The 23,806-nt window shown below is 47.9% G+C and overlaps 7 protein-coding genes across 7 annotated transcripts; 4 read left to right on the forward strand and 3 right to left on the reverse strand.

The window, feature by feature from the left end:
• Positions 1–458: 458 nt before the first annotated feature.
• EDB93DRAFT_1148945 (uncharacterized protein) lies at positions 459–2,885 on the forward strand. Its single transcript, XM_041449597.1, has 5 exons — positions 459–1,005; positions 1,055–1,208; positions 1,268–1,570; positions 1,625–1,833; positions 1,892–2,885. Exons 1-5 carry the CDS (start codon positions 543–545, stop codon positions 2,641–2,643), a joined length of 1,881 nt encoding a protein of 626 aa, XP_041307120.1. The 5' UTR covers positions 459–542; the 3' UTR covers positions 2,644–2,885.
• A 1,061-nt stretch (positions 2,886–3,946) lies between these two features.
• On the forward strand, positions 3,947–8,104 carry EDB93DRAFT_1206668 (Golgi CORVET complex core vacuolar protein 8-domain-containing protein). Its single transcript, XM_041450995.1, has 4 exons — positions 3,947–4,151; positions 4,204–5,132; positions 5,184–5,384; positions 5,448–8,104. The coding sequence occupies exons 1-4, from the start codon at positions 4,043–4,045 to the stop codon at positions 8,034–8,036; spliced, it is 3,828 nt and encodes a 1,275-aa protein (XP_041307121.1). The 5' UTR covers positions 3,947–4,042; the 3' UTR covers positions 8,037–8,104.
• EDB93DRAFT_1148949 (oligomeric golgi complex component, COG2-domain-containing protein) lies at positions 8,105–11,463 on the reverse strand. Its single transcript, XM_041449598.1, has 13 exons — positions 10,997–11,463; positions 10,860–10,940; positions 10,653–10,807; positions 10,488–10,605; positions 10,201–10,425; positions 9,656–10,144; positions 9,382–9,601; positions 9,209–9,327; positions 9,067–9,159; positions 8,850–9,020; positions 8,794–8,806; positions 8,443–8,743; positions 8,105–8,391 (listed from the first exon to the last, which is right to left on the reverse strand). The coding sequence occupies exons 1-13, from the start codon at positions 11,399–11,401 to the stop codon at positions 8,121–8,123; spliced, it is 2,661 nt and encodes an 886-aa protein (XP_041307122.1). The 5' UTR covers positions 11,402–11,463; the 3' UTR covers positions 8,105–8,120.
• Positions 11,464–15,463, reverse strand: EDB93DRAFT_1148950 (chloride channel). Its single transcript, XM_041449599.1, has 18 exons — positions 15,334–15,463; positions 14,384–15,282; positions 14,167–14,328; positions 14,069–14,111; positions 13,924–14,013; positions 13,783–13,866; positions 13,614–13,732; positions 13,543–13,556; positions 13,399–13,492; positions 13,300–13,350; positions 13,149–13,250; positions 12,675–13,100; positions 12,478–12,620; positions 12,360–12,429; positions 12,120–12,309; positions 11,928–12,070; positions 11,778–11,880; positions 11,464–11,726 (listed from the first exon to the last, which is right to left on the reverse strand). The coding sequence occupies exons 2-18, from the start codon at positions 15,263–15,265 to the stop codon at positions 11,665–11,667; spliced, it is 2,778 nt and encodes a 925-aa protein (XP_041307123.1). The 5' UTR covers positions 15,266–15,282; positions 15,334–15,463; the 3' UTR covers positions 11,464–11,664.
• Positions 15,464–15,577: 114 nt separating this feature from the next.
• On the forward strand, positions 15,578–16,175 carry EDB93DRAFT_1250930 (uncharacterized protein; the record flags this gene model as incomplete). Its single annotated transcript, XM_041453089.1, has 5 exons — positions 15,578–15,689; positions 15,749–15,890; positions 15,941–16,017; positions 16,074–16,079; positions 16,129–16,175. The coding sequence occupies 5 exons, from the start codon at positions 15,578–15,580 to the stop codon at positions 16,173–16,175; spliced, it is 384 nt and encodes a 127-aa protein (XP_041307124.1).
• A 31-nt stretch (positions 16,176–16,206) lies between these two features.
• On the reverse strand, positions 16,207–17,256 carry EDB93DRAFT_472847 (uncharacterized protein). The gene is made up of 3 exons (XM_041456481.1): positions 17,076–17,256; positions 16,382–17,017; positions 16,207–16,308 (listed from the first exon to the last, which is right to left on the reverse strand). Exon 2 carries the CDS (start codon positions 16,989–16,991, stop codon positions 16,596–16,598), a length of 396 nt encoding a protein of 131 aa, XP_041307125.1. The 5' UTR covers positions 16,992–17,017; positions 17,076–17,256; the 3' UTR covers positions 16,207–16,308; positions 16,382–16,595.
• Positions 17,257–17,377: 121 nt separating this feature from the next.
• On the forward strand, positions 17,378–21,837 carry EDB93DRAFT_1148959 (fungal-specific transcription factor domain-containing protein). The gene is made up of 12 exons (XM_041449600.1): positions 17,378–17,955; positions 18,011–18,043; positions 18,102–18,156; positions 18,350–18,919; positions 18,969–19,326; positions 19,379–19,443; positions 19,499–19,725; positions 19,776–19,935; positions 19,994–20,108; positions 20,160–20,616; positions 20,669–21,307; positions 21,362–21,837. Exons 1-12 carry the CDS (start codon positions 17,675–17,677, stop codon positions 21,510–21,512), a joined length of 3,111 nt encoding a protein of 1,036 aa, XP_041307126.1. The 5' UTR covers positions 17,378–17,674; the 3' UTR covers positions 21,513–21,837.
• Positions 21,838–23,806: the final 1,969 nt, after the last annotated feature.

Here is a 23,806-nt window from a genome sequence, read left to right on the forward strand (position 1 = left end):
GTTTTCATATACTATATGGGTCTCAGCCAGATGGCAACGCAGGTACTATATAAGCATTTCCTGCAGCGCGAAAATGACACGTGCGTCATAACACCCGTGGAGAGATCACGTGCGCGAGATATCATGACGGGGGGTATATGAGGAACACTGGCAAAGACAATGACAACAACTCGACCTGCACATTCAAACGTTCAATTTAGCTAGTCGTTAGAAAGATAGAAAGCAAGAACGTACCAAGTGCGGGCTTATATGTACCCAATCCCAACTAAACGACCACCGTACACTGACAAAGACCTGAGTAGTTTTTGACTAGATTTTTTACATTCTTTCTATCAGTTGCTGCAGCGGAAAACTCGGGCAAGTAAGATAGAAGGAAGAAGGAAGAATTGAGGTAACGAAAAGAGTTGAACGATTGTGCAGAGAAGAGTCGGAAGATAACAAGTATGCTGCCAGCCCTAAATAAATGTAAAGTCAAACTATACTCAGATCCACCACAAGCCTGCCAAACAAACTCTTCCCCTCTCCCTGCTCACTACCAGTTTATGGCCCAGTCCTCAATAATGGGCCCTCCTCTTTCACCACGAGAAACACGACGTTCAGGAAGACGTTCTGCTCCATCTGCTTCAGCTAGTACTTCCAAATCTCCAGACTCCCCGGCCTCTGAGTCCCTCCCCCGAACAAAGGAGCCTATCACACGTCCTGCCATACTTTCCAGCACCAACAACAACAACAACAACCGCACAAAGCGTTTGAAGCAAGAAGATCCCGAAGAGCCTGTCCCTACCAAGAACGCTCATACCAATGGCGTCAACTCCAGTCATGGGAACTCAAACGGGCGCGCAAAGCGCAAGGCCAACGGCAAGGAGAAAAACCTGATATCTACTGACCAGTTGATCGAATCAGCTTCCACTAAACTCAGCAACTCTAATACTGGAAGCGCCGCAGACCCTCAAGACGATGACCCAGAGGAACAGGGTATCACGCGCTGCATATGTGGCCAGAATGGTATGTTATCATCGACTATGTATCGATCATTCTCTTACCTTTCCGACAGAGGAAGATGCTGATGCAGGAGAGTTCATGGTCCAGTGTGAAACCTGCAATGTCTGGCAGCATGGCCTATGCATGGGGTACCAGCATGAAGCAGATCTACAGGACGAATACCACTGTGAACAATGCAAGCCTGAGCGCCACCAGGACCTTCTGAAGTAAGCTGTTTTTGACTCCCGTGTTCACAATCATGTTTTGACTAGTTCCATCTCCACAGGAGATTAGCCAAAAAACCTCGCCAATCATCTGCCAACTCGCACCACACTGCTTCGCGTCTGTCACGATCACACTCTCCGACACATCTTTTGAAACCACCCAAACGAAGGAACACGATGAACAGCCGCGACGCGGCGTTTGACGAAAGCTTAAAAGAGATCATCGAAGCGACGGCAGCTGAAGCTGCAGCCGCGACAGACCCACATCCCACTCAAACAAATGGGAGTGTTAATGGTCACGCTGAAAGCCACGAAGATCAAGATTCGAACAGTCGCAAAAAGCGCAAGCGTACAGAGGACGACGTGTCAGTATTCTTGCTATATTCATGTGCTTTTGTTTGTCTGACGTCATAACTCAGTCTGCCCAAGAAACGTACACGATCAGCCTCGACTGCCTCTGATCATCAGCCAGAAGTGGTGACAGCCGTGCCAGAGGAGATACCAGCTCCTTCAGCCAAAAAGGCAGGTGCCACTGTGAAGTCAGGCAACCGCAATCGAAGAGGCGGTGGATCACGGAAGACAGTAGTTGTTAATCAAGATGTAGTCGCTGCCACTGAAGGCGAAGAAGGTATGTCTGTAACATTCAGCGACAAGGATAAACCTCACGTGACTTAATGAAATTCAAGTTGCCGGTCCCAGTAAGCGACCTACGGCAAGCCTCCGGAACAAAACAAACCCCACACCCAAAAGACCACCTCCATCTTCTCACGCTGGGAGCGTGCCAAGTGACCCTACTAGGCGCACTGGTGGAGTCGCGGTTGTCAGTTCAGAAAACTCTCGCGCATATCGCAATTCCCATGCTTATGCTGTCTCGCAACAACCAATGTTTACGTCATGGAACCTACCAGATTATCTTGCTCACCTGGAACCAATGCTGCCGACAGACACGCCCCGTCCCCTGGAAGTCCGCGGTTCGGGCATTGGGCCCAGAGAGTCGGCCGACCGAACCATGGAGAGGGGTGTGAAGGTCAAATGGCCCAGTAAACGAATGAGTGTAGGGGATATGAACAAGCGCGTGCGCGCATTGGTGGAGTGGGTAGGAAGGGAACAAGCTGGGGCGCTTGACCGCGGGCGTCGGAGGGATGCGCTAGAAAAGGCACTGAAGGCGGTGAAAGCACAGGCTTCTAATTCCACAAATCCCCCACCTCGTGATGACCGTGAAGTCGGTGGAGGAGACACCGTGGGCTCACCCATGGTTTTGGACAGTACCGCCACTATATCCGTTGATGGATCTTCGGACACCAGTTATGGGAATGCGTCTGCGCCATCGACAATGAAGATGATGGAGGAACTGATGGAAGAATTGATAAGCTTCCAGGAGCGGTTTGGTCCGGGCGTGAAGACGAGGGAGCGGGAACGAAGAATGGTGTCAGGATAATCATAGACTTGGTATTAATCTTCAATGTACCCCCTTCATCACGCATCACTACTTCCTTATCACTTTACTAGCATATTCTTTGTATTATTGTGATACGGCACCAACTCTTGCATCCAGTGCCGCGCGGGTTCTCTGACATGCTGTACCCTGAGGAAACCATGTGCCGACATCCCACACGGAAGTTAGTATACTTATACATACACAAATACTTGACGTGATATACAACAAAAAATCAACGATACTTGGACCTTCGCGAGCAGGAACGTATCATACTCGGCACTTGTAAACTTTATGACGCCTTATGTAAATATCATTACAACACAAAGTGGCATAATGAGCTGTCGATGAGCTTAACACGACTCTCAGTGCTTGCGAATTTGTGGAGGAAAGCATCCCATAGAGCACATATGATGCATCGCTGAACGCTGAGCGTCGGTTGTAACTCAAGTCGCCATTGCCAGCCCTGAGTTATTTACTTGCATGCACGTGATACTAATAAATCAAATTACCTGATTCAGAACGGAAGAATCGCACGCAAGGTCACTGCGCACTGTTCGTGACCACCGTCGATGTCATCACCATCGACACATTCGGCCAGTGACGAAGAATTTTCACAGCGCGCTCTTGACCTTGGACAGTCGCTGACCTTATCCGGCAATGAACAAGAAGTAGAAGGTGATGAAGGCGGAGACTACTCCACGCGTATGGAGGAATTGCTCAGCGACAGTGACGACGAGAATAGTAACATAGAAGCGGATGAAGACGATGGAGGTTTTGTCTACGACGGCGTAGACGCTGATCAGGTTACAGGCGACAACTATCAGGACCAGCTGCGAGACGTTCTCGGGCCTGAGGATTCATATGATCATGATGAATCTGAAGAACAGGAAGTGGAGCAGGCGCTTTTCCAGGAAAATAATAATGCCTATAATGAACTGCCTCGTGATGTGCCTGTAAGCCGTGGCACGCCTCATAGCCTAGACATGTACTCATGCATGTGCAGCGTGTTAATATTCAGTCGGACGTCAGCGCTCCAGTATCCGCTTCATTAGTTATGTCTTCTCTCCCACATAGCAGAGTAGGGTCTCCTGCGCCAAACGGGCCCTTCTTACAATTTCCCAAGCCATTCCTACACCCGAGCGTCTCTCGACTTCGCTCCCCTGCCCCCAGCTCTGAATCCCCCCATGCCCAAGTTATAAATAGTCTCTCACCGTCCCCATCTCATTTTTCAGAGATTTCGCGGACATCGTCTCCTTCGACGGGCAATAATGGGCCTTTGATAAGCCAGGAGAGAGAAGTGTTTCGGTGGTCGTCACTCCGGGGCGCAGGGTCTCATCTTTACAACCAGAAACCTGCAAAGGCATCAAGTGTCCTCGGCGATCCTATTGCGGGAGCTCCCATGGTCCTGGCTGCCAATGGGTTTATCTGTGTTGGGACAGACAAGGGCCGCATACTCGTTTTTGATTTTACGCAATCATTGAAGTGTATATGCGGTAGTGAATCGTCGGGTAATTTCAAACCTGTTGGACCAACATCGATCATCTAATTAAACCCTTTCAGGATCAACTCTTGGGCCCGTCTCTGCAGTTGCGCTATCAAACGACCATACATTTGTCGCATCTGGGCATACTACGGGCTACATCCAACTTTTCAACTTAAAAAACCCTGAGGTTGCAGCTCGTACCGTGACACCCGTTGCTCTTGCCGCTGTCACGTCTGGCCGACAGGAAGGACATCTTCCAGGCTCTCGTATCATCAGCATATCATTTGTTGCTGGCCGCCATACAGCTGTGGTCTCCGCTGATGAGCACGGTCTATCTTTTTATCATAGCCTTGGCAAAGTCCTATTTGTGGAGGCATCGGACACGATACGCATTTTTGGGAACTATCATGGAGAGGATGCTTCCGAAGCTAGTATTTCTAGTCATCCCGCAGACCCACTTTTTCAACAGAACGCACTCAATCGCCCTTCCTTTCGACGCAGAAGACGACCACGCCATACAATCCTGGCAATGAGCACTCTTCCTCTGGGACCTCTTCCACATTCCACCGATGCATATCAGATTGCTGCCTTGCTGACGCCCACAAAACTTGTTGTCGTGGGCATGCAGCCTACTCCAAAAACATGGCTGAAAATTATGCGAGATGAGGAGGAATTTCTGTCCCCCACTTATCGAAGAAGAGGATGTCTTGCGTGGTTCCCTAGCGTCCAAGAGAGTTCTACGGAGAAGTTGGACAAAGCAGCGGGCGTGAAAAACGCAAGGAGCGGAAAACAATCACAACGCACGCCAACTCATCCTGTTCTCTCGTACTCGTGGGGGAGTCACGTATATCTATTGCGTGTATATGAACGGAAGATCAAACAGGCCGTGTTAAACAGCCGCACCGGGAAAACGAGCGAAGTAGAAGTTGGCACGCTGGTGTTCGAGGAGCTGGGAAAGTGGATGATGGATGATGCCGTTCTCGCTATCCAGTGGCTTAATGTCAATGTAAGTTCGCTCTAATATAATGTATCAGTTCTCATGCTACTATCTTGACAGCAAATGGCCATATTTACTGCGAACGCTTTGAGTATTTATGACGTCCATGGCATGAAAATGGTTGAAGCCGTCCGATTCGACTCCTCTTCTCTGGTGTTGCCTTCGCTGAGCTCTACGGGAAATGGTTCAATGTCATACTCGGAATCTGTGAGAGACATCGCCCACAGTATTCGGACCTACAAAGGAAAACTCTTTCTTCTGGTGAGAGCTTTTTGCATTCCTTCCATACAGAAGCCAGGAAAGAACTGACAACACCCTTGTCAGGGTCGACAAGAATTATTTGTTGGTACCTTGCTGAGCTGGGCTGACAGGATCCTGTCCTTTGTTGGACAGGGTGATTTTCTCAGTGCCATCGATCTGACCCGGACGTACTATACAGGCGAAGCTCCTGGCAACCGTAATGGCCTTCCTGAAGATCCAGACGAACGTCAAATCGTAATCGCTGATAAAATTTATGACCTGATGGTGGCGTCCTCCCGTTATACATTTTCTGAAGACCGCATGACAGATGGCACACACGCGTCACTTGATGGACGGGGCGTCGATCGTACCTCGCTTTTTGAAGATCTGGTAGCAACATGCGCCCGTGCTTGTATTGCTTTGAATGACTTTGACTTCTTATTCGAAGAGTTGTTCCAGCAATACGAAAACGCTGGCATCCACCGGATGTTCCTCCATCAACTTGAACCTTTCGTGTTGAATGGCAGCCTCCCTTCAGTGCCTCCTCGCATCACACAGCGACTAGTGGCGCTACATGAGGAGGACGGACGTCCGGATCTCGCAGAAAGAATCATCTGGCACATCGAACCATCCTGCTTGGACATCAACCAAGCTATCAATCTCTGCCGAACCCACCAGCTATGGGATGCGTTGGTTTACGTGTACACTCGTGCACTGCGAGATTATGTCTCTCCCATTATTGAATTCCTTGCCCTTATCCGTAGTCTACGACAGGACCCAGCGCCTACAGACACCGTCATCAATAATGCCTATAAGATCTACTCTTACTTGGCAGCCGTGCTGTGTGGGCAAATCTATCCAAGTCAGGAGCCTATGGAGCCAGACGAGGCTTCGTCCGCTAAACGAGCTGTGTACTCGTTCGTTTTTTGCGGACATTCCACTATCTGGCCCGCTGAAGGAGGAAACCTGGTTTTGACATCTCAAGACGAGAGCGGTATAGAGCCAACATATCCCTATGCTCGAATCTTACTCCGCTTCGATGCCGAATCGTTTCTGAATTGCTTGGACATGACGTTTGAGGACTCATATCTACATGACTTCCCAGACATGAGTCGGTTGATGATAGTGAGGATTCTACTAGATATTATGTCTAGTGATGATCTCTCACCATCCGATGCCACGTTTATGAACATCTTCATTGCACGGAACGTCCCGAAGTACCCCCACCACATTGAAGTCGCACCGAGTGTCCTTCATAACATTCTTATTGCACTCGCTACCCAGCCTGAAGCGGAAACGCGAGAGGATCGCCAGCTCGCGGCAGAGTATCTGCTGTCGGTTTACACCCCCCATGATGGAGACCGAATTCTTCAGCTCTTTGAAGATGCTGGGTTTTATCGCATCTTACGTAGTCGGTATCACCACGAGCATCGCTGGGGTCCCCTCCTCACTGCGTTCCTTCATGATCCCGAACTCCGCACTTCAGAAATATTCAGCGGCTTGGAAGAAGCTATTGCTAGTTCGGCAAGAGATAACAAAAAGCAGATTCCTGACGATGTCATTAATACTCTCACCATTTCACTGGATCAACTTTTACAAGCCGACGTTCTTGCAACTGCGTCTCTTCTAGACAAGCATATCCCACAGCTTCACGAGATTGCACTTGAGAGACCCCCCTTGTCGGATGATCGTGACCAATTCATCTACCTCAACCATTTGGTCCCTGACAGCGAATATGATCGGTATTCCACCACTCCCAGTTTCCCGACTCGTATCAATAGCCGACTTCGCCACCGCTTCGTCAGCTTGCAGTGCCGTTTCTCTCCTTCTAATGTCATCCCCGTGCTTAAACGTTTGCAAGACGGCATTGACTGGCCGACGGCTTTGAGTATATGCGAGGAGGCAGGAGCGTATGATGCTGTCATATGGGCCTTGAATTCCAATGGACAGCCACAGGAAGCCCTTTCAAAGGCCGACATATTTGAAAAGCAACTCACGCTAGATCTCGCGCGTGCGCTAGCCTCGCCAGTTCCTGGTTCTACGGACTCGGTCAACAAATACTTGAATGACCTGCAAGCTATCGGACGACGCGGTATATCAGTATGCATGGAACATTCCAGTTCGTCTTCTCCTGCAGAAGTTCCTCTCGAGGACATTTGGTACCAGCTTCTGGGCAGCCAGATTCATACTGTTCAAACCCTCTCGGCCTGCTGCTCCACTGGCAAAGGTAGCGACGCAGAGCTCGAGGGTGAAGTATTGTCGACTTTGCGGGCTATCGTCCAAGAGACGTTTGCGTCTTTGGTTTCTGTAAGCTCGACCCAGGCAGTGTCGTTTCCTCGACTGTTCAAGCGTTTGGTGGATCCTGCCATTCACTCTGGCACAACAGGCATGCTCTATACGGAGTTCCGTGCGATTCTGACTGGCATGCTGGAATCGTACCGAACCGATGGAGATATGTTAATCATCTCGAAACATCTCATTGACCGGGATGTCTTTGATTCCGTAGAACTATACACAAAGGAGAAAATGCACGGCTGGGCCCCATCTTGCGGTGTATGTTCATTATGCGGTCGGACTTTACTTCTTTCTCGAGCAGATGTCGAGAGCGGTCAGATTAGACTTTCACGGACAGGGACTATATACCATCTCAAATGCTCAGCTTTGGATTCCTAATCGCATGTTTTGTATCTAATCTATAATCTTGCTACTGCGATCGAATAGTAATCGAAAACATTGTCCCCAGCCAAGGGTATAGTGTCAGAGATCGCCATCAACCAACTCAGCTCGAACCATCTGATCCAAAACTATAAAACTGTTCATAGACTGCATGTCGACCCCTAGGGTTTCTCCTTCTGTCTTGAACGCTTCGACGTCCAGTATCATCTGCACACGGATGCGTTCTTCGTCCTTTCCGTCATCTTTTCCAGCAGTAGCAGATCCGAAGAGAGACAATGTCGACTTTTTCCCCTTCTTCAGTCGTCGTAGAGATTCCTCAGTCTTCTTCATCGCAGTCAAGTACTGTATGTACCTTTGATACCAAGTCAGACTCATGTCCATCGCACCGAAAGAACATACGAACCGCTGGCAAACACTTTCGACTACATCATTTGAGACATTCCTCAACAATTCCTCCTTCAGTCGTTCCCCAGGACCACCGACAGTACCGATTCCAAAGAAGATTTTTACCGGGCGAAGGATGGTGGGTGCAAAGTAACTTGGTTCAGAGGGTAGTCGCTTGTTGGACATTGCTCTAAATTGCGAAGGGATAGATCGAACAGGCAACAAGGCATCGCAGCACCGCCTGGATAATATGGCTGTGGCCTGGCTGCACAATGATGTAGAAAGGGCACTGAGCTGCTCCAGTTGACTTCTCAAAGCGACTGCAGATGTTGAATTAAGCAATGTGAAGACAGACGGGATTTAGGCTAACCTCCTAGCATCTCCTCCGCTCTACCATCTTCTATCGACATGTCAGGGAAGCATCACGCTAATCTCTTCTCTCCACAAGTGTAAGACTTGGCTCGTCATCGCCCGAATGTCTACGAGAGCCGTTGCAAACTGCCTTAGTAAGATCTCGTCAGCAGCCGTGCTTTCGATAGTCACTTCTGGTGTGAGCCCAGGTGTTGAAGATCTTGAAGGGTTGACAATTGCTGAGGCCTATAAAAAGATCAAACAATGCTCTGGCATTCATCAACATACATGCCTTCTCATTCGTGATGTTGGCAGCAGGTTTTACTGGAGATCCTGCTGCAGGTGGCAGCGAGTTTTCCAACCATTCCCGATATCGGCTGAGGAGCTAGAAACGTGTTCGTCTCAACGCCTGACAGCTGATACAGAGAAAGTACCTGAAGAGTAAATTTCCAGAAGCGATGCGCAAGGTCGGGGATGTACACTTCCGCACTCCAGCACGAAGCAATTGCAGTGAAAACGTCGGCAGCCTGTGCCGTTACAAATACATTACGCCCTTGAGAACGGTTAGCTAGGGACGTCTACTGAAGCCACGTCGATGGTGATTCACCGGGAGTAAAGTTTGGTGCGTCAGGATCTAGGATTCTCGATGACAACGTTTCTTCCAGCTTAGGGACGACTTCTTTCCACCGCAGCTGGAAATATACATCAAGCTGCCAACGTCGCTGAAATGCAGTGAAAACTGGATGAGAACGCATGTTTTGCACAGAATGCGTGGAAGGAGCCAAAAACTCGAGAGAACGGATAAAGGCCTGCGTTGTAGAATGATGCTACAACCAAGAATTAACATTCAATGAATCAAAAAACTTCCTATAGAACCTTACCTTGCGGAACTCATTTGGGTTTCCTGGCGCAAATATAACAGTGCCAAGTTCGTCCATTATCGCCCTACCAATCTCTACCCATACCACATTGGTCATAATTTCGAAGCTATCCGCAGAAACCTGTTGTGCATCTCCCAGGTCATAGTCTCCCAATGCTATACCTGATTGAGATTTAGTTGAGCCCGCCTTAAGAGAAACTCGTTCGGCAATCTCCATGATGCGCCCAAAATCTCGCTCAATGAAGCGAAGAATCTGGTTATACAATTTCGCAAGCGCATCATTAGATTCATCAAGCAAGTGAACCGGTCCAGAAGCGTGTGAAGCTTCAAAAGGATTTTGTTTAGTGGCGAATGCAGTAAATGGGGTATATGGGGTACGGGGTAACAGCGCGCTCCCGCGTGATTCTGTGCGGGTAGAGAGCGCGGCAGGAAGTGGAGTGTGTGGTAACACTGGTGAGAGTGATGCAGCTAGTGCATCAGGAAAGATAGTCTAGATGCAAATATGAGCAACTTCTTTCTGAAGAAGTGGTGATACGTATCCCATACTTTCTTGATAAAGGCCTGCATTACGTCTCTCCGCATGATCTCTTCAGCAACTCTCCAAAGGTGTAATGAGTCGTAGATCCTTAGACATTCAGTTAAATCAACGTATAGTTTAGCTCGTTCGAGGTCTATAACTTTTCCTGCTTCGATGTTGGTCAGGGAGGTCAGGATCGCTGAGAAAATATGGTCTAGATCAGATGTGAGAGTTGACTGTATGCGGTCAATGCGCTAACCCAAATCGAAATAAACTTCTATCAGAATCGCATCATGAAAGAGAGGTCGCAACAAACCCATCGTATTTCATCCACAAAGGCACAGTTTTCTTCTTTTGCCTTCTCGATGTGATACAGAAGTTGAGCGTATTCAGCAGTGACTCTGGAAAGGTGCTTGGCGCGGTTGCCTTGGCTCCTAGAATTCCATCAGATCGTTCATAGCAGCAAAATGAATATGAATACTTGTCATCGATAGGTTGTCCTGCAGAGGCCGGAAGATGGAACTGATAATTGCTGTTGTGACTTTCGAGTGGCGACGTGGTAACTTGAGAGATTAGAAGAAGACTTTCAAGTCTGGTCACAGACTCTGATATCTTAAGCAAGAGATGTAGAAGTGCCTGAAGGCCAACGTTTCAGTCAGAATTTGGACCTCAAAGATCGAGCGTGAACCTTCTCTTCGCGTAATTTGGTGCGGGCATCGAGTGTCTCTTGAATGCTATCTTGCGTAGCCTGGAGGCCAGCTCGCGACTCCTTGCATGGCGAATCAGCGGGATGATAATAACATATGGAGCAATGGCAATGCTCACCGATATACGTTTCCGTAAGTCGCCAAGCGGGAGCTTGAGCTTCTCCAATCTCGAGCCTTCGCCTCTCAGGTCTGTGCTCAGACTGATGAACGCCTCGTAGTCATCATTGATGAGCAACACCAACTCCTCTTTCAACGAAGTAAGGTAGTCTCTAAGCTCTGAGCGCAAGTCGTGTAAAGATGTGTGTGATCGGGAGAGCAAAAACTCTTCAACGTTAAACACTTCCGCAGTTATATGAGGGTTGCCATGCGATAGCGGGACATAAATTGGTAGCTCTGTCGAGGCAGTCGTTCGAGGAGTATAGCTAGACCCTGCAAGCTCACGCGCAACGAGTTCTTCTGCTAACCGTTCCAACTCATAAGGGTCGGGAGATTTGGCAGCGGCTTGGGAGACGCGCGAAGACATGTATCGTGTCGGTCAACGCGTACTACAACGCGATTCCACCGGAGTGGTCATAAGGTATAGTATTGTGGAATAGAGTTGTACTAGTACTGCTAGTGTAATTGCGATAACTTATGGTCAATAATGGTAAACATGCTTACAGCAGTGCAGCAGTGTCAGTGTAATTTGTACCTCCGTATGCAATGAGTATCCAGAGAATAATTCCATAGTGTAAGTGTAATGTCTGTTGATCACAAACCCAGTCGTGGCAGCAGGCCGTGAATTTATCATTTCTCCTCCAATTCGCTAAGAAATGCTAGCCATGTCTTCTTGTTGATTACGCCTTCATCTGAAAAGTGCAACATCAGCAACACAAACGGGAGTGAATGAATATTCGTACAGTAACCATCCGTATCCGTCACTATGACATAACGTGCGCCAAGCTTCACGAAGAATTGGTGAAGGAGCTGCAAAGGCGAGTTGGACTGGATCATCAATGGCGCCTACATCCATTTGAGTGTCTGTACACCATAAACTTAAACGAGTATACCTGGTCCATGTATACGCTGAAGTCGACTGGATCATTTTTACTCTGCCCTAACTCTTCCACCCAAGACGAATATGAAGTACCCAGTTCCTCATATGTGGTAGTGTGGAACCGAACCTCCTCGGTTGCTCCATCCGCTACGACGGCTAGATTTTTGGTCAGATAATGTTTGTATGGGAAAACGGGGGTATCTACCGAGAGCATGCTCCAGTTCGCTAGCGCCAATGTAGCCAACCATGCGCATACCACCTTCGTTATGACTTGGCCTGAGAATGGGAAAACCACCATCATCGTGTTCACCATTCAGAAGTGATTGCAATTGGTCCCGAAGACTTTCAACGGTATTGCGTTGGTCAATCCTGATCACATCCACATCTCGATCGGTCTAGAAGTGATACTAAGTCAGATCTCAACAGTGAGTACTGGTGCCCTTACCACTTCCTTGATGGATAAATTTGACCATAGATATTCGTGTTTAGCATCTAGGTATGGAAGTTGAGATAGTCTGTAAAAAGTGTCAGGAGGATAGTTGGCGTTTGGACTATGTTCTCACTCAATGACCAGGTCATAAATTCCCTTAGGCTCCAGGGCATCGGCTACAGTCTTGGCAACGAGAACGGAGAGCATGACAGGAACAGCATACGTAAGGGTATCGGTCAGCTCGAACATGATGACCGCTAATGACACGGTCGTTCTCTGAAGGCCTACAGTCAGCTTCATGATACCGAAGACTTGAAGCCAATTACTCACAGTGACGCCAGACAAAGCTGCTGCAGCTCCCACCATTGCATAAAGGCCAGGCACGACACAATCCAGGTCACCCTCGCATACATCAAATACAGTGCTGTCCGGGTAATGGTACTGGAGCCATTGCACAGCAATGCCAACAATCCGTCCAGCACATGCACCTACTCCGAGGGTGGGTATAAAAATCCCAGCCGGCAATTTGATGCCGAATGTAATTATGGTCAGGAAACCCTTGACCATCATAGTAACAAGGATCGCTCGCACAACGGACCAGACATGATCGAAATTACTTGGATCCAGGACGCACAAATGAAAATGTGTGTTTTTACTACCTGTGCGGCATTCTGAGAAGAGATTATAAACAAGATCTGTGCCCCCCATGCGCGCATAGGGACTTAAAAAGCATAAGACGGTGGTTATGAGAGTCACCTGCATCATTAAGAAGCTTGAATAACGGACAAACAAGGTGATGCTCACAGGCATAACTTCAACAACTGGATGCGCCTTTAGCCATGTTCCACCACGAACGTCACGACTCCAGCGGTAGTTCAGCTTGGAAAAATATGCGCCGTATACTCCCTGAAACTTCGTTAAATGAGCTGTCCCTCAAGAGAACCGAGGTACACACTCCAAGAACTCCAAGTAAGATGAAAAATATCAGTTCGTATGCATGCCAATCCTTTCAAATATAATAAGCGAGTGACCAGTCAAATACTGCGTGACAAACCTTGTCATAAGTGACCTGGAATAATACAACTTTACCAGTTCCGAAAGGATCGAGGAACCGGAGGGTTACGGCTGCTATCATCGCGCAGAAAAAGCTAGAAAATTGAATTCAATACGAAGTCATCTTGAAATGTATGGTAACTACCTTCTCCACATAACCTTAAAATATCCAACATGAGATTTAGAAACTGATTTACGCACGATGGAAGATATTACCTTTGGCGGGAAGAAGTAAGAGACTTCTTCCAAGCTAAAAAGGGTGCCACCAATAGGTGCCCCAAATGCAACAGCAACACCCGCCGCGCATGCTGCACTAAGTATCTCACGACGTTTGGCTAAAGAAAGAATATGAGCATGGAAAGAAACTTGGACGTTGGGAATTGACCTTCGTTATTTTCATACTTGCTATGACAACGACTGACGATGTTGCCTATGCAACTAGCGATGTGGACGAAAGGTCCCTCCTTGCCTGAATTTTAGGCTCATCAGTGCTTGTGTACCAAAAGTATTTTGCGAAAGCAATCACCAAGAGACAATCCTGAACTCACTGAGAAAGCCAGTCCAAGCGCTTTAGTAAATAGCACGCGCCCACCGAGATAACCATGGATGACGAAGCCTAATAGAAAAATTTGAAATTGAGAGACGGCAGTTGATCGTTGACTGTCACAAACCAGATAAAATGGTCTTGATCTCCGGAATTCCACTCCCTGCAGCCTGTTATTGCAGATTATAATCAGTGTGGACGCTCTGTAGAAAGACTTGTGCTTACGTAGTAGATCACACCACGCTTGGGCTGCGAAGAACTCGAAGCGGTATGTGCACCACTCTTGTTAAAAGCCGGAGACAGAACACCGGATTCTTTACGAGTAATGAAGGACGTTGACGCCGTGAGATAGATTGTGAGGAGCGATGAAATACTGGCCAATACAACCTGCACGATATGTTGTATAACCATAACTCAGCGGCAACACAGCTGAGAAACCTACCGCAATGATTGTATACGCAAGATACTGCACAACACTATCTTCATCTCCCGATTCACTGCCCGTCCATGATGCAAATACATCCGACCAAGTCCTCCAAGCGGGACAATGGCCATCCAAAGACCTATATTCATCAGGCAGACTCGGAGGACAGCAAATGTCCCGTGCGCGCCACAATGCAGTCTTGCAGTAGCCTTGCTTCACATCAAATAGCCATTTTTCTGCACGGATGACAAGAAATGCAACTACGGCAGTGAGGAACCCGACGACCGTGACGATGATCCATCCAAGGCTCTTGTCGAACACAAGCCGGACTCTGGAGCGGATGGACTTGCCGCGCCGGAGCCGAGCAAACCGGACCGAGTCTTTGATCGCATCGTGAAGCCAGTCGATTGATGAGAACGAGGAGTACCATACGCGGAATCCGTTAGTTCGGACGTCGATGTCAGTGTCCGCGGCATTGGTATTGGCGTTTACGAGCTGGGCATCGTAGGCAGATATAGGCCGCTGTTGGGAAATCCGACTGCGGAGTGAGTCCCGCGTAAATATTGGCGAGAAGGCCGATGGAGAGGCCGGAACAGAGACGGCTACGCTTCGCGTTATTGGAAGGTCTGAGAGAGTGGGTCGACGAGGAGAGACCCAAAGACCAGGTTGTGTGCATGCGCGACATGGGCGTCGAACAACAGGCAATGTCCCGTAACTGGTGCCGCTGGGAGCTGCACGTAACGCAGTTGTCTCATCGTCTGCTTGATTCTGTGCGATTGGTGTTGGACAGCTACCAATTTGTTGCAGGCGTTGCCTGCGGTAATCGGTATCAGATGGGTCACTCAGAAGTCCAGCTGAGGGAGGATCAGAGTGAATAGTCGCGCGAGGCGAATTTGACATCGTACGTTACGATATTTCTAGTATTGTATTAGCATTATGGAAGCGCATTACATTGCATGGATTCATACACAGTTACCGATTACCGATGTTGACCGCGTTGGAGAGAGAATACAGAGCCTGAGCCTGAGTTGTCACGGTGACAAAACAAGACTCTCGGTTGTATTTCTTCAATAAGTTTCTTCTCTCCGCGAGGCCCGCTGTCGCTAAAGGAGTACTGACCATTTAGGGAACAAATTTATTTGTTGCCACAAAATAAGACCAAACAAGACAGTCAAGAATTCAAACTCTTACACTGACAACCACTCGGCAGAAATGGCAAACACGGGGCTTGGTGTGCCAGTCAAGCTACTCCACGAGTCCTTAGGACACATTGTTACCGTGGAACTTAAGACGGGCCAACTTTATCGTGGAAAACTCGCCGAGGGTACGTCTATTTTCGAGCATCACTGTCATAGATCCTTTCTGATTCATCTACGCTGCTAGCCGAAGATAACTTGAACATCTCACTCAAAGATATAACAGTGACAGGACGAGATGGCCGTGTATCACAACTAGACCAGGTGTATATCAGGGGAAGTATGGTCAGATTCTTCATTGTACCAGATATGCTGCAGAATGCCCCCATGTAAGTTTCATACGATCGGATTTCGAGATCACACTGAAATTATCACTTAGGTTCAAGAGAGTCGGTCCTAATGCCATGCGCGGAAGAGGTATTGGTACTGCGCGTGGTCGTGCAACTATTATGAGAGGTCCGTTGTATTGTTTTTCTGTGTTGTATGATTTACTGACTGAACAAACTCTTTAGCTAACGGTATGGTTATTTTTTTCATCTGGAACGCGTGATCTGATTGAAATGACAGCTCGTCGGGGACGTGGCGTCCCTGCCCCAAGAGGAATCAGGAGGTGATCTGATGATGTTCCTGCGACTGCGGTAAAAATGTACATATTTCCATAATTCTGTAACTTGTGCGACGCCAAACTGTTTTTTTGACTGCAAGGGTTCCTTCGCGCAACTTTTGTTCGCAAGCTAGGGGCTTGTACTAAAAATTCACATTTGCGTCAGCTTACTTATGTTGACGCTCAATGTTGTCTTGAGCACAGAAGCGAACTCACTCCAGAAAATAAATGTAGAATTTTCTGAAATGCTCGTTTACGAATCTCGAGTTTCGACTTGAATATAGTTGAAATCATGCAATGCAGGATCTAGAAAGGCGTAGATTCTGTTAGTCTCCATCGGTCAAGATTTCAGAAGGGACGACGCTTCGGGCAACCCAAGATGCCATCATGTTTTTGGTTTTAATATAAGATCTAGTCGTAAGTGATCTGACTAGAAGTCAGAGACACGCCCTTTGAAACTCCAGTCACCACCATCATCACTCCACTTTCCGACGGGCTCCCTTTTCGGACCTCCTTGTTCGCCAGTTCTGGGATTGACATCACCATCAAACTCAGGCGCTAACGGTTTACGAGCGTCTGGGTGTAATGACATTTGTGCCTCTATTTCAGCGTGGGAGACGGTTGGAGATGAGAGGGGCATTTGGGCAATACGCTGGAGGTCTTCGAACTCCCGTTGAAGTTCGCGTGGAAGGGGAGGAGGTGAAGGTCTGTTTAAGTTGGATGAACTCATTCCCTGTGTCCTGATGACCAGGAGCTGTTGCGGAGGTGATTTGACGACCAGCGAACCGAGCCGAAGAAAAGGAAGAAAGGACATGCGGAATAGCATAAATGTCTCTTAAGGTTCAAAGCGGGCTATTACCACGTCAGGAAACCTTTTACTGAGTATTATCTAGTTGGAACAGTGACTCACCAAGAAAGTTCTGAATGTCCACGGTTATGAGCAGGGTCTGGCAGGACAACACCGCACGGAAGTCGTTTGTGATTCAGCGATCCTGTTTACCGGCGGCAAGACTTTTCACAAAAAGTTCGATCAGCGATCGCAGGTTCGATGACTTTACTTTAGAAGAATTTAGGCTGCTTTAGGGTGCACGGGAAGTCATTATTAATTTTTAATTGGATTTGTAAAACATCTTTCCGTAACGGCTTGCTTTACGGCACCGAAATTTTAAAGTCCGACTAGCAGCACGTGAGAGTGAATGCAATGAGCAGGGGGGAATAACGTTTGCTGACCAAAATATTTAACCTGGTTTGTCGTGAATTGTAATGCTATGTTTCCCTGTCTTGATCCCTTCTTCTTGACTTTCACACCTTTGAAGAAGACTCCCCTTCTGTGACTAGTATTCACTCTAGGTTTACCGGACATCAGGCCAGTTGTAATTGTCTTTCCATAACCGTTTCATTCTAGTTCCCCTCAAAGTGCTATCGTGGATCTTCCTGAATCATTCCTCTCTTAACCCTCCTTTTGATCATCGTATCCTTGCAATTGTAAATCCGTGCACACTTCCTCATATGCATCCTACTCGTCTCTACTACTCTTCAAACGTCTATTCGTCCAATGTCGTAGATATTGGTGACCCTTATACGATGTCCCAGCAGCCTATGGCCAGCACCTCTATGGTCACTCTGCAGCAGGCCCCATCGTACTCCAGTGACCAAAGCGCGTACAAGAAGCGAAAGATCGAACGGGCCTGCGATGCCTGTCGCCGCAGAAAGACTAAATGTGATGGCCCACGCATGCCTGGCAATATCTGTACCAACTGCATACAGAATCGCAAAACCTGTTCTTATGTGTACGTCCGAGGATATCATACAAGTCAAGTCGCTGAACGATTGTGATTCTTATAGCGAAGCGTCCAAGCCTAGAGGTCCTCCAAAGGCGTACGTGTTACCCCAGTTCTCTGATTAACTATGACAATAGAGCTGAGATCGTGTACAGATATATCACCGGTCTTGAGGACAGGTTGGAAAGAATGGAGGCACTTTTAAAGCGGGTGTGTAAATCTCACGTTTATTAATTCCACCCAGCATAGTGGGTGTTTCGAGAATATGTCAAGGTCTCAAATGCAACCAGACCCTCACGCTCCATCACATGTCTCTCTGAGAAATGATGGAAACTGCAGTCTATCTTCTGATATTTGGCTTGTCTTTCCTGTTGCTCCTGTCTGACTGATGATTATTCTACAGCTCCGCCCTGAGGCTGACTTCTCGGAAGATCTTGGTCCACCAGTTGTCCGTGATTCCTGGAAACAAGATGAAGAACCACAATACCGATATTCCCCAGATGAAAAATCGTCATCACCAGTCGGTCATTTGCGATCTCGTGGGTCACCTAGTGTACCCCCTGTTGGCAAATTTTTGCCTTCATCTAGTGTTAGTGTCAAGAGTCGGCGTTCCGTGGGCACCTCTCGCACTGACACGGACTTGTCATCTGATGGATGCACATCCTCGGAGAGTGAAGAAATCGGCGAATTGAGTCTTTCCCGGGGAATGAAGCGTTTAACTATTCGTGGGCTCGAGCCTGCCCAGGATCATGGCTCATTGGTGGATAATCAAGTTCGCTTCCATGGCAAGAGTAGCTGCTTCAAGCTCATCGAACCAACTCGAAAACTCCGCGAGAAACACATCAACCGCATATTCCAAGAATCAGGTTCAACTGATGCCGAGAGTGGGTCGGGTAGTCGCAGCTCACCGGAATCAACGAGTTCTGCCAGTTCTACACCGATGCGACGCCCAGAATTTTGGACCACGCCTTCAGTAAGCGTTCATTCTCACCGAGCATCAAATTGCTCATCGCTTATTCTAGTGGGAATTTGCTTTCGAAGGTTTCCAAGATAGGCTCAATACGCTCTGCCACTCGCTAACAACAGAATTCCCCCCACCTGACTTGGCTGACAGTTTGATTAATTTATTCTTCCTCCATATCAACCCTCAATGTCCGCTTTTCCACCGGCCAACATTTGAGCGCCAATGGCGGGAGGGTCTTCAAGAAACAGATCCTTGGTTTGGATGCCTGTGCTTGGCACTATTTGCTGTTGCTAGCCGCTGGTCCGATGATTCCCGCGTATTGGATTGTCATGTGTATGGCATACCCGAGGCAGAGATCCCCGATGAGGATTGCAAGTGGCAAAGAGCAGGATGGAGGTACTTCAGCGCAGCAGTTGGTATGTCAGAAACCTCGTTGATTTATCTCGTAGCTCTCATTATTTTCTGCAGATGTTCATCGCGATTCTCGCAGCTTGTTTCATCCCCCAGGCCTGTTTGAGGTACAGACTATGTCTGTGAGTAAACTTACACAGACAACAGTGATTTATAGTAACATCCTTTCTGGCATAGTTACTAGGCATGTTTCTACGCGGTACTGCCTTTCATCCAGTGGGATGGCTCTTCATCAGTATTGGCCTCCGCAAAGCTCAGGATGTTGGTGCACACCGCAAGAAGATTTACGGGGCAAAACCAAGTGTTGAGGATGAGCTGTGGAAAAGAGCATTTTGGGTACTTGTGCTATACGACCGCATAGGAAGTGCTGCTCTTGGACGACCATGCTGTTCTGGGGAGGAAGAGTAAGAGTCACACAATTTTTACGTGATTCTTCTGACTCATGCTTATCCAGCTTCGATGTCGACCTTCCCCTGGAAGTTGACGATGAATATTGGGAGACAGAGGATCCTGAGAAGGCATTCCAGCAACCACCAGGAAAGCCATCAAAGATAGCAGGGTTCAACTCCTACCTAAAATTGACTAAGATCTCCGCATATGCATTAAGGACTATTGTGCGTTTTCCCACCCCGCAGGTATCTTTTATCAGTGACTAAACTTTCATTGGCGTAGTATGCCCTTGACAGGTCCAAACTATTGGTTAGCGCCGCGCGTCCGCGGTGGCATGAAGTTTTGAATCACCTTAGTGCCGCAATGAATGAATGGGTTGACTCAGTGCCTCCTCATTGTCAGTAATCATTGGTTACCGGCGTCGATCCATCTCACGCTTTGATTGCAGTACAATGGTCGCCTCACATGGAAGATTCATTCTTCGCTAACCAATCGGTTACGCTGTACATCACCTATTACCTTATCCACATCCTCATTTACCGTCCTTTCTTGCCTGGTTCACTTGGCTCCCTTTCCAATGCTGTTCCACACGCAAATATGCCCGTCCCCTGTATCGCCATCTGTGTCAACGCAGGAAAATCTTGTGCGAAGATACTGCGGGCGCAGATTCAAAGGGGTATATCTAATATACCCACACTCATTTGCGGGTCACACATGTGCGCTGCGATTCTTCTCATGAACTTTTGGGATTTGAAGTGGCAGGAGCGCAATCAACTCCAGTCTGGTATGGAGGATGTGAAGCCGACATTTGCGATTGCAATGGCAGAGCTTCTTGAAGATGTCTCCTTTTTCATACAAGTGCTTGAACATTTGAAACCGCGATGGAGAAATGCCGACATGTATTTGTACGTTATGCAATCTATCGTTTGACTTTTACTGAGGTTCCCTGCTGTCTAGAAAGGACCTTAGTACTTCAATGCCACACAGCCTCAATGGCTCTGGAAGTGGTAGTCACAAAGGTAATCTGTTACTCCAGAGCTATGAAGGCAAAGGCGACGCACACACATTGTTGCCGCTACCAGAACACCACGCCCATCCTACGGAATATCGCCCTAATACCTCATCAGCATATCCTGCGCTGCAGCCGGCTGCATACCCATACGTTCCGCTGGCGGAGCCCGTCAACACCAATCCTCATTGGTTTGACTTCCCGCACCTTACCAGACATCCAGTTCCTGGAGTGCTACCCTTGTGGGCATCCCATGAGCTAGCGCAAAGCAGAGCCACCCCTTGGAACCAGATGCAAAGTCGTCGCTCATCCTTGCAATCTTCTCATTCTCACAAATACGACCATTCCGCCGTTCATTCCCTAGAAGCTCCGAAAGCTCCGCTCACCAGCCTCGACTCTGGAATAATGATACCTGCGAACCTTGTGCACGGATCTGATACAAGATTGCCATGTGACAACCCCTTGCCACGTCCGCATTTTGAATCTGCAACCTGTCCACAGTTCAATAATTATACCCAGCATAGTGTAAATGGCCAAATGCGTGCCGACGCGACGCATCAAACATACAACACTCATTCAGATTCAAGGTCTGTCTTTCATTTGGTCAAAACTCACTCTTCTCACGTTGACCTCTGTCGTAGGTACGGGTGGCCAGCAGCTGAGTGGGAGCAAACGTATGGACCTCGTTCATTGATTGCCGACCCTTCTCCACGTCGTCCCAGTAACACCATGCACCCCAAAGGGAGCGAATACTCGCAAGGACACATCATTTCATTTCCCGGGCGCTATTAACATGACTTCGCCGTTTTATATACATGACGATTTTTCATAATCAATTTCATGACACTTGATGTTGAAGATGATGTACTTGCTTTCTAGTTTACATACCATCCGTATTAGTGGTAGGCGTCTCTTAGATTTTACGGCGCTTTCTGCATGTCATGAAGAGCTCCACTCGTTTGATCATGGGACTATCCAAGCCTGACGAGAATACTTTCACCGTTTCGTATACATGGTGATATCTAAGTTCAGCTTATTGTGAATCGTCACGAGCACAAGGAGGTCACCTGGACCGGGGAATATTCGGGCCGGTATGGTAGGAGTCCCAGCAGTTGTGGCAATGATTATATTTATGGTATGAAGCCGTTATTCAATACCTCTGCGTAAGTACTAGTAGGGACTACAGTGAGGGAAGAATCAGCACGCCACTCTTCGATTTCTTTGCGGTGTGCCTTGTTCCTTGCACCCGTGACATAGACGGTGACGAGAATCTTCAATCTCTCTTGATGGAGTTATTCCCTGCAACCTGTGCCTATGCGTAATCGCCAGATGCATGGGATAAGATAGCTCTCGATACCATCTCGACAAGCAAGCGGGAGTGTAATGGGAAAGACGAAAGTATCGTGGTTTCTGATGGCGCAATTGCAAGGCACGGAAGATTAGGTTACAAACGAGACTCGACTCGTGACGCCAGTACACGTGCTCGATACTATGGCCGATGGGATGCACAAAGACACGTGATTTGGAGGCTAGAAATAAATGCTACGAGGGGGACTGTGGTAAAGGTTGCCTTTAACATGATTGCGCACTCAATGCGAGACAAGCGATGCTACGGCAGCGAGGTGGCGACTAGAGGCCGACAGGCCTGTCGGAAAGGAGTTCAGGCGGGAGAGTAGCCATGAACGTACTGCAGGCTAATGATTCAAGCACGTACTATTGATGGACGCCTACATACACAAAGGACTAGTGAAAGAAGAAAATATTCTGCAGAATCGCTCTATAGTAGACATAGTTTGCATGCTCCAGATCAACCAGAACTGAGAAGACGAGCTGAATGAAAATTCAATGAATGTGTCAAATTTCGCACGAGGTTAACTTGACGTTAACGGGGAGAAATAAGTTCACCGCCGTCTGGGGTGTTCACACAGGGTTAGCTGATAATGAATTCGACGGGGATTGATGGATTATGAGTGATGAGCGAGTGAAGATACAGAAAGTCATGGTAAGGACGTGCTTTGATATCTATGTGAGGGCTCGTACAAAGGGATTTTCATCGTCGGCGGAGTGCCACTCATTACACGCAACTATTCAAACGTTTCAACCGCATGCAAACAGTGTGCACGTCGAAATGCCCCCACAAACGTTTGAAGCACCAGCGCTCAAATTCGATGGCTCCCTAAAAATGCCGAAGACTCTATTATTGGTGAATCAGGCCATTGACTTTCCAAAGACCAGAAAAAACAGTTTGATGAGCAGGGTCGCTGAAGGTTGGCGTGTCTGCGAAAAGCTTTTCTGTGCCTTACAAACGCGCATTTTCGGATGCTGCACAGGTACCAAACATCGTGCATGATTTTGCATCCAGCTGACTTCTGTGACATTCATGTAAAGGATGAATCAAAAAAGGAGAGGGAAGCATCGGCAAGCTGAGTTAGAAGCCAAAGAAGCTGCACAAAGACCACGTTGGCCCGATGATGCTGTAGACGAAATACAGTGGAGTGCGAAGTAGATTTAATACCCATTTTTTTCAGTTTTTGGTAGTAAAGTTCAAACCGGTTCGCACCTGAAAGGCACCATATAAGACCGCTTGACCGAACCGTTGGTTAGTATTCAGGGTTTGTAGCCTTGAGATGTCATGCACAGGTTCGGGTGCGGGCTCGGGCAGTCCTACTCTCAAAATAGCTTGAACTGCACCTTGGCAACTTTTAGGATTCAGAAGCTTCCCAATATTCAATCATGATCTGGCGGGGAGATATCAAACATACGCACCTAAGTTGTTGGAAACACCTTGCTCGGCAATCCTTTAGCTGTCATACGACACAAGTGACCGGTAAGATTAGCGAGGCTACCATATACATGCACGTCACTGGTACTCACAAGAGATGAGCATGCTACTACGTCATCACCATTATGGCAAGATATAAATCTAAGATAACACTGCTAGGCCTGCGAAACATAACACGAAAAATATGATTTGTCGGTAAATGGGGATGACGGCTTGAGATCTAGAGTGGATGAGTTGAGAAACCTAGAATGGACTAATCGAAGAATGTCTGGCCTGGATACAGGCAGCACACTTGTATGAACCT

This window comes from Suillus bovinus (assembly GCF_016758785.1).
Source record: "Suillus bovinus strain UH-Sbo-P2 chromosome Unknown EDB93scaffold_32, whole genome shotgun sequence".
NCBI lineage: Eukaryota > Fungi > Basidiomycota > Agaricomycetes > Boletales > Suillaceae > Suillus > Suillus bovinus.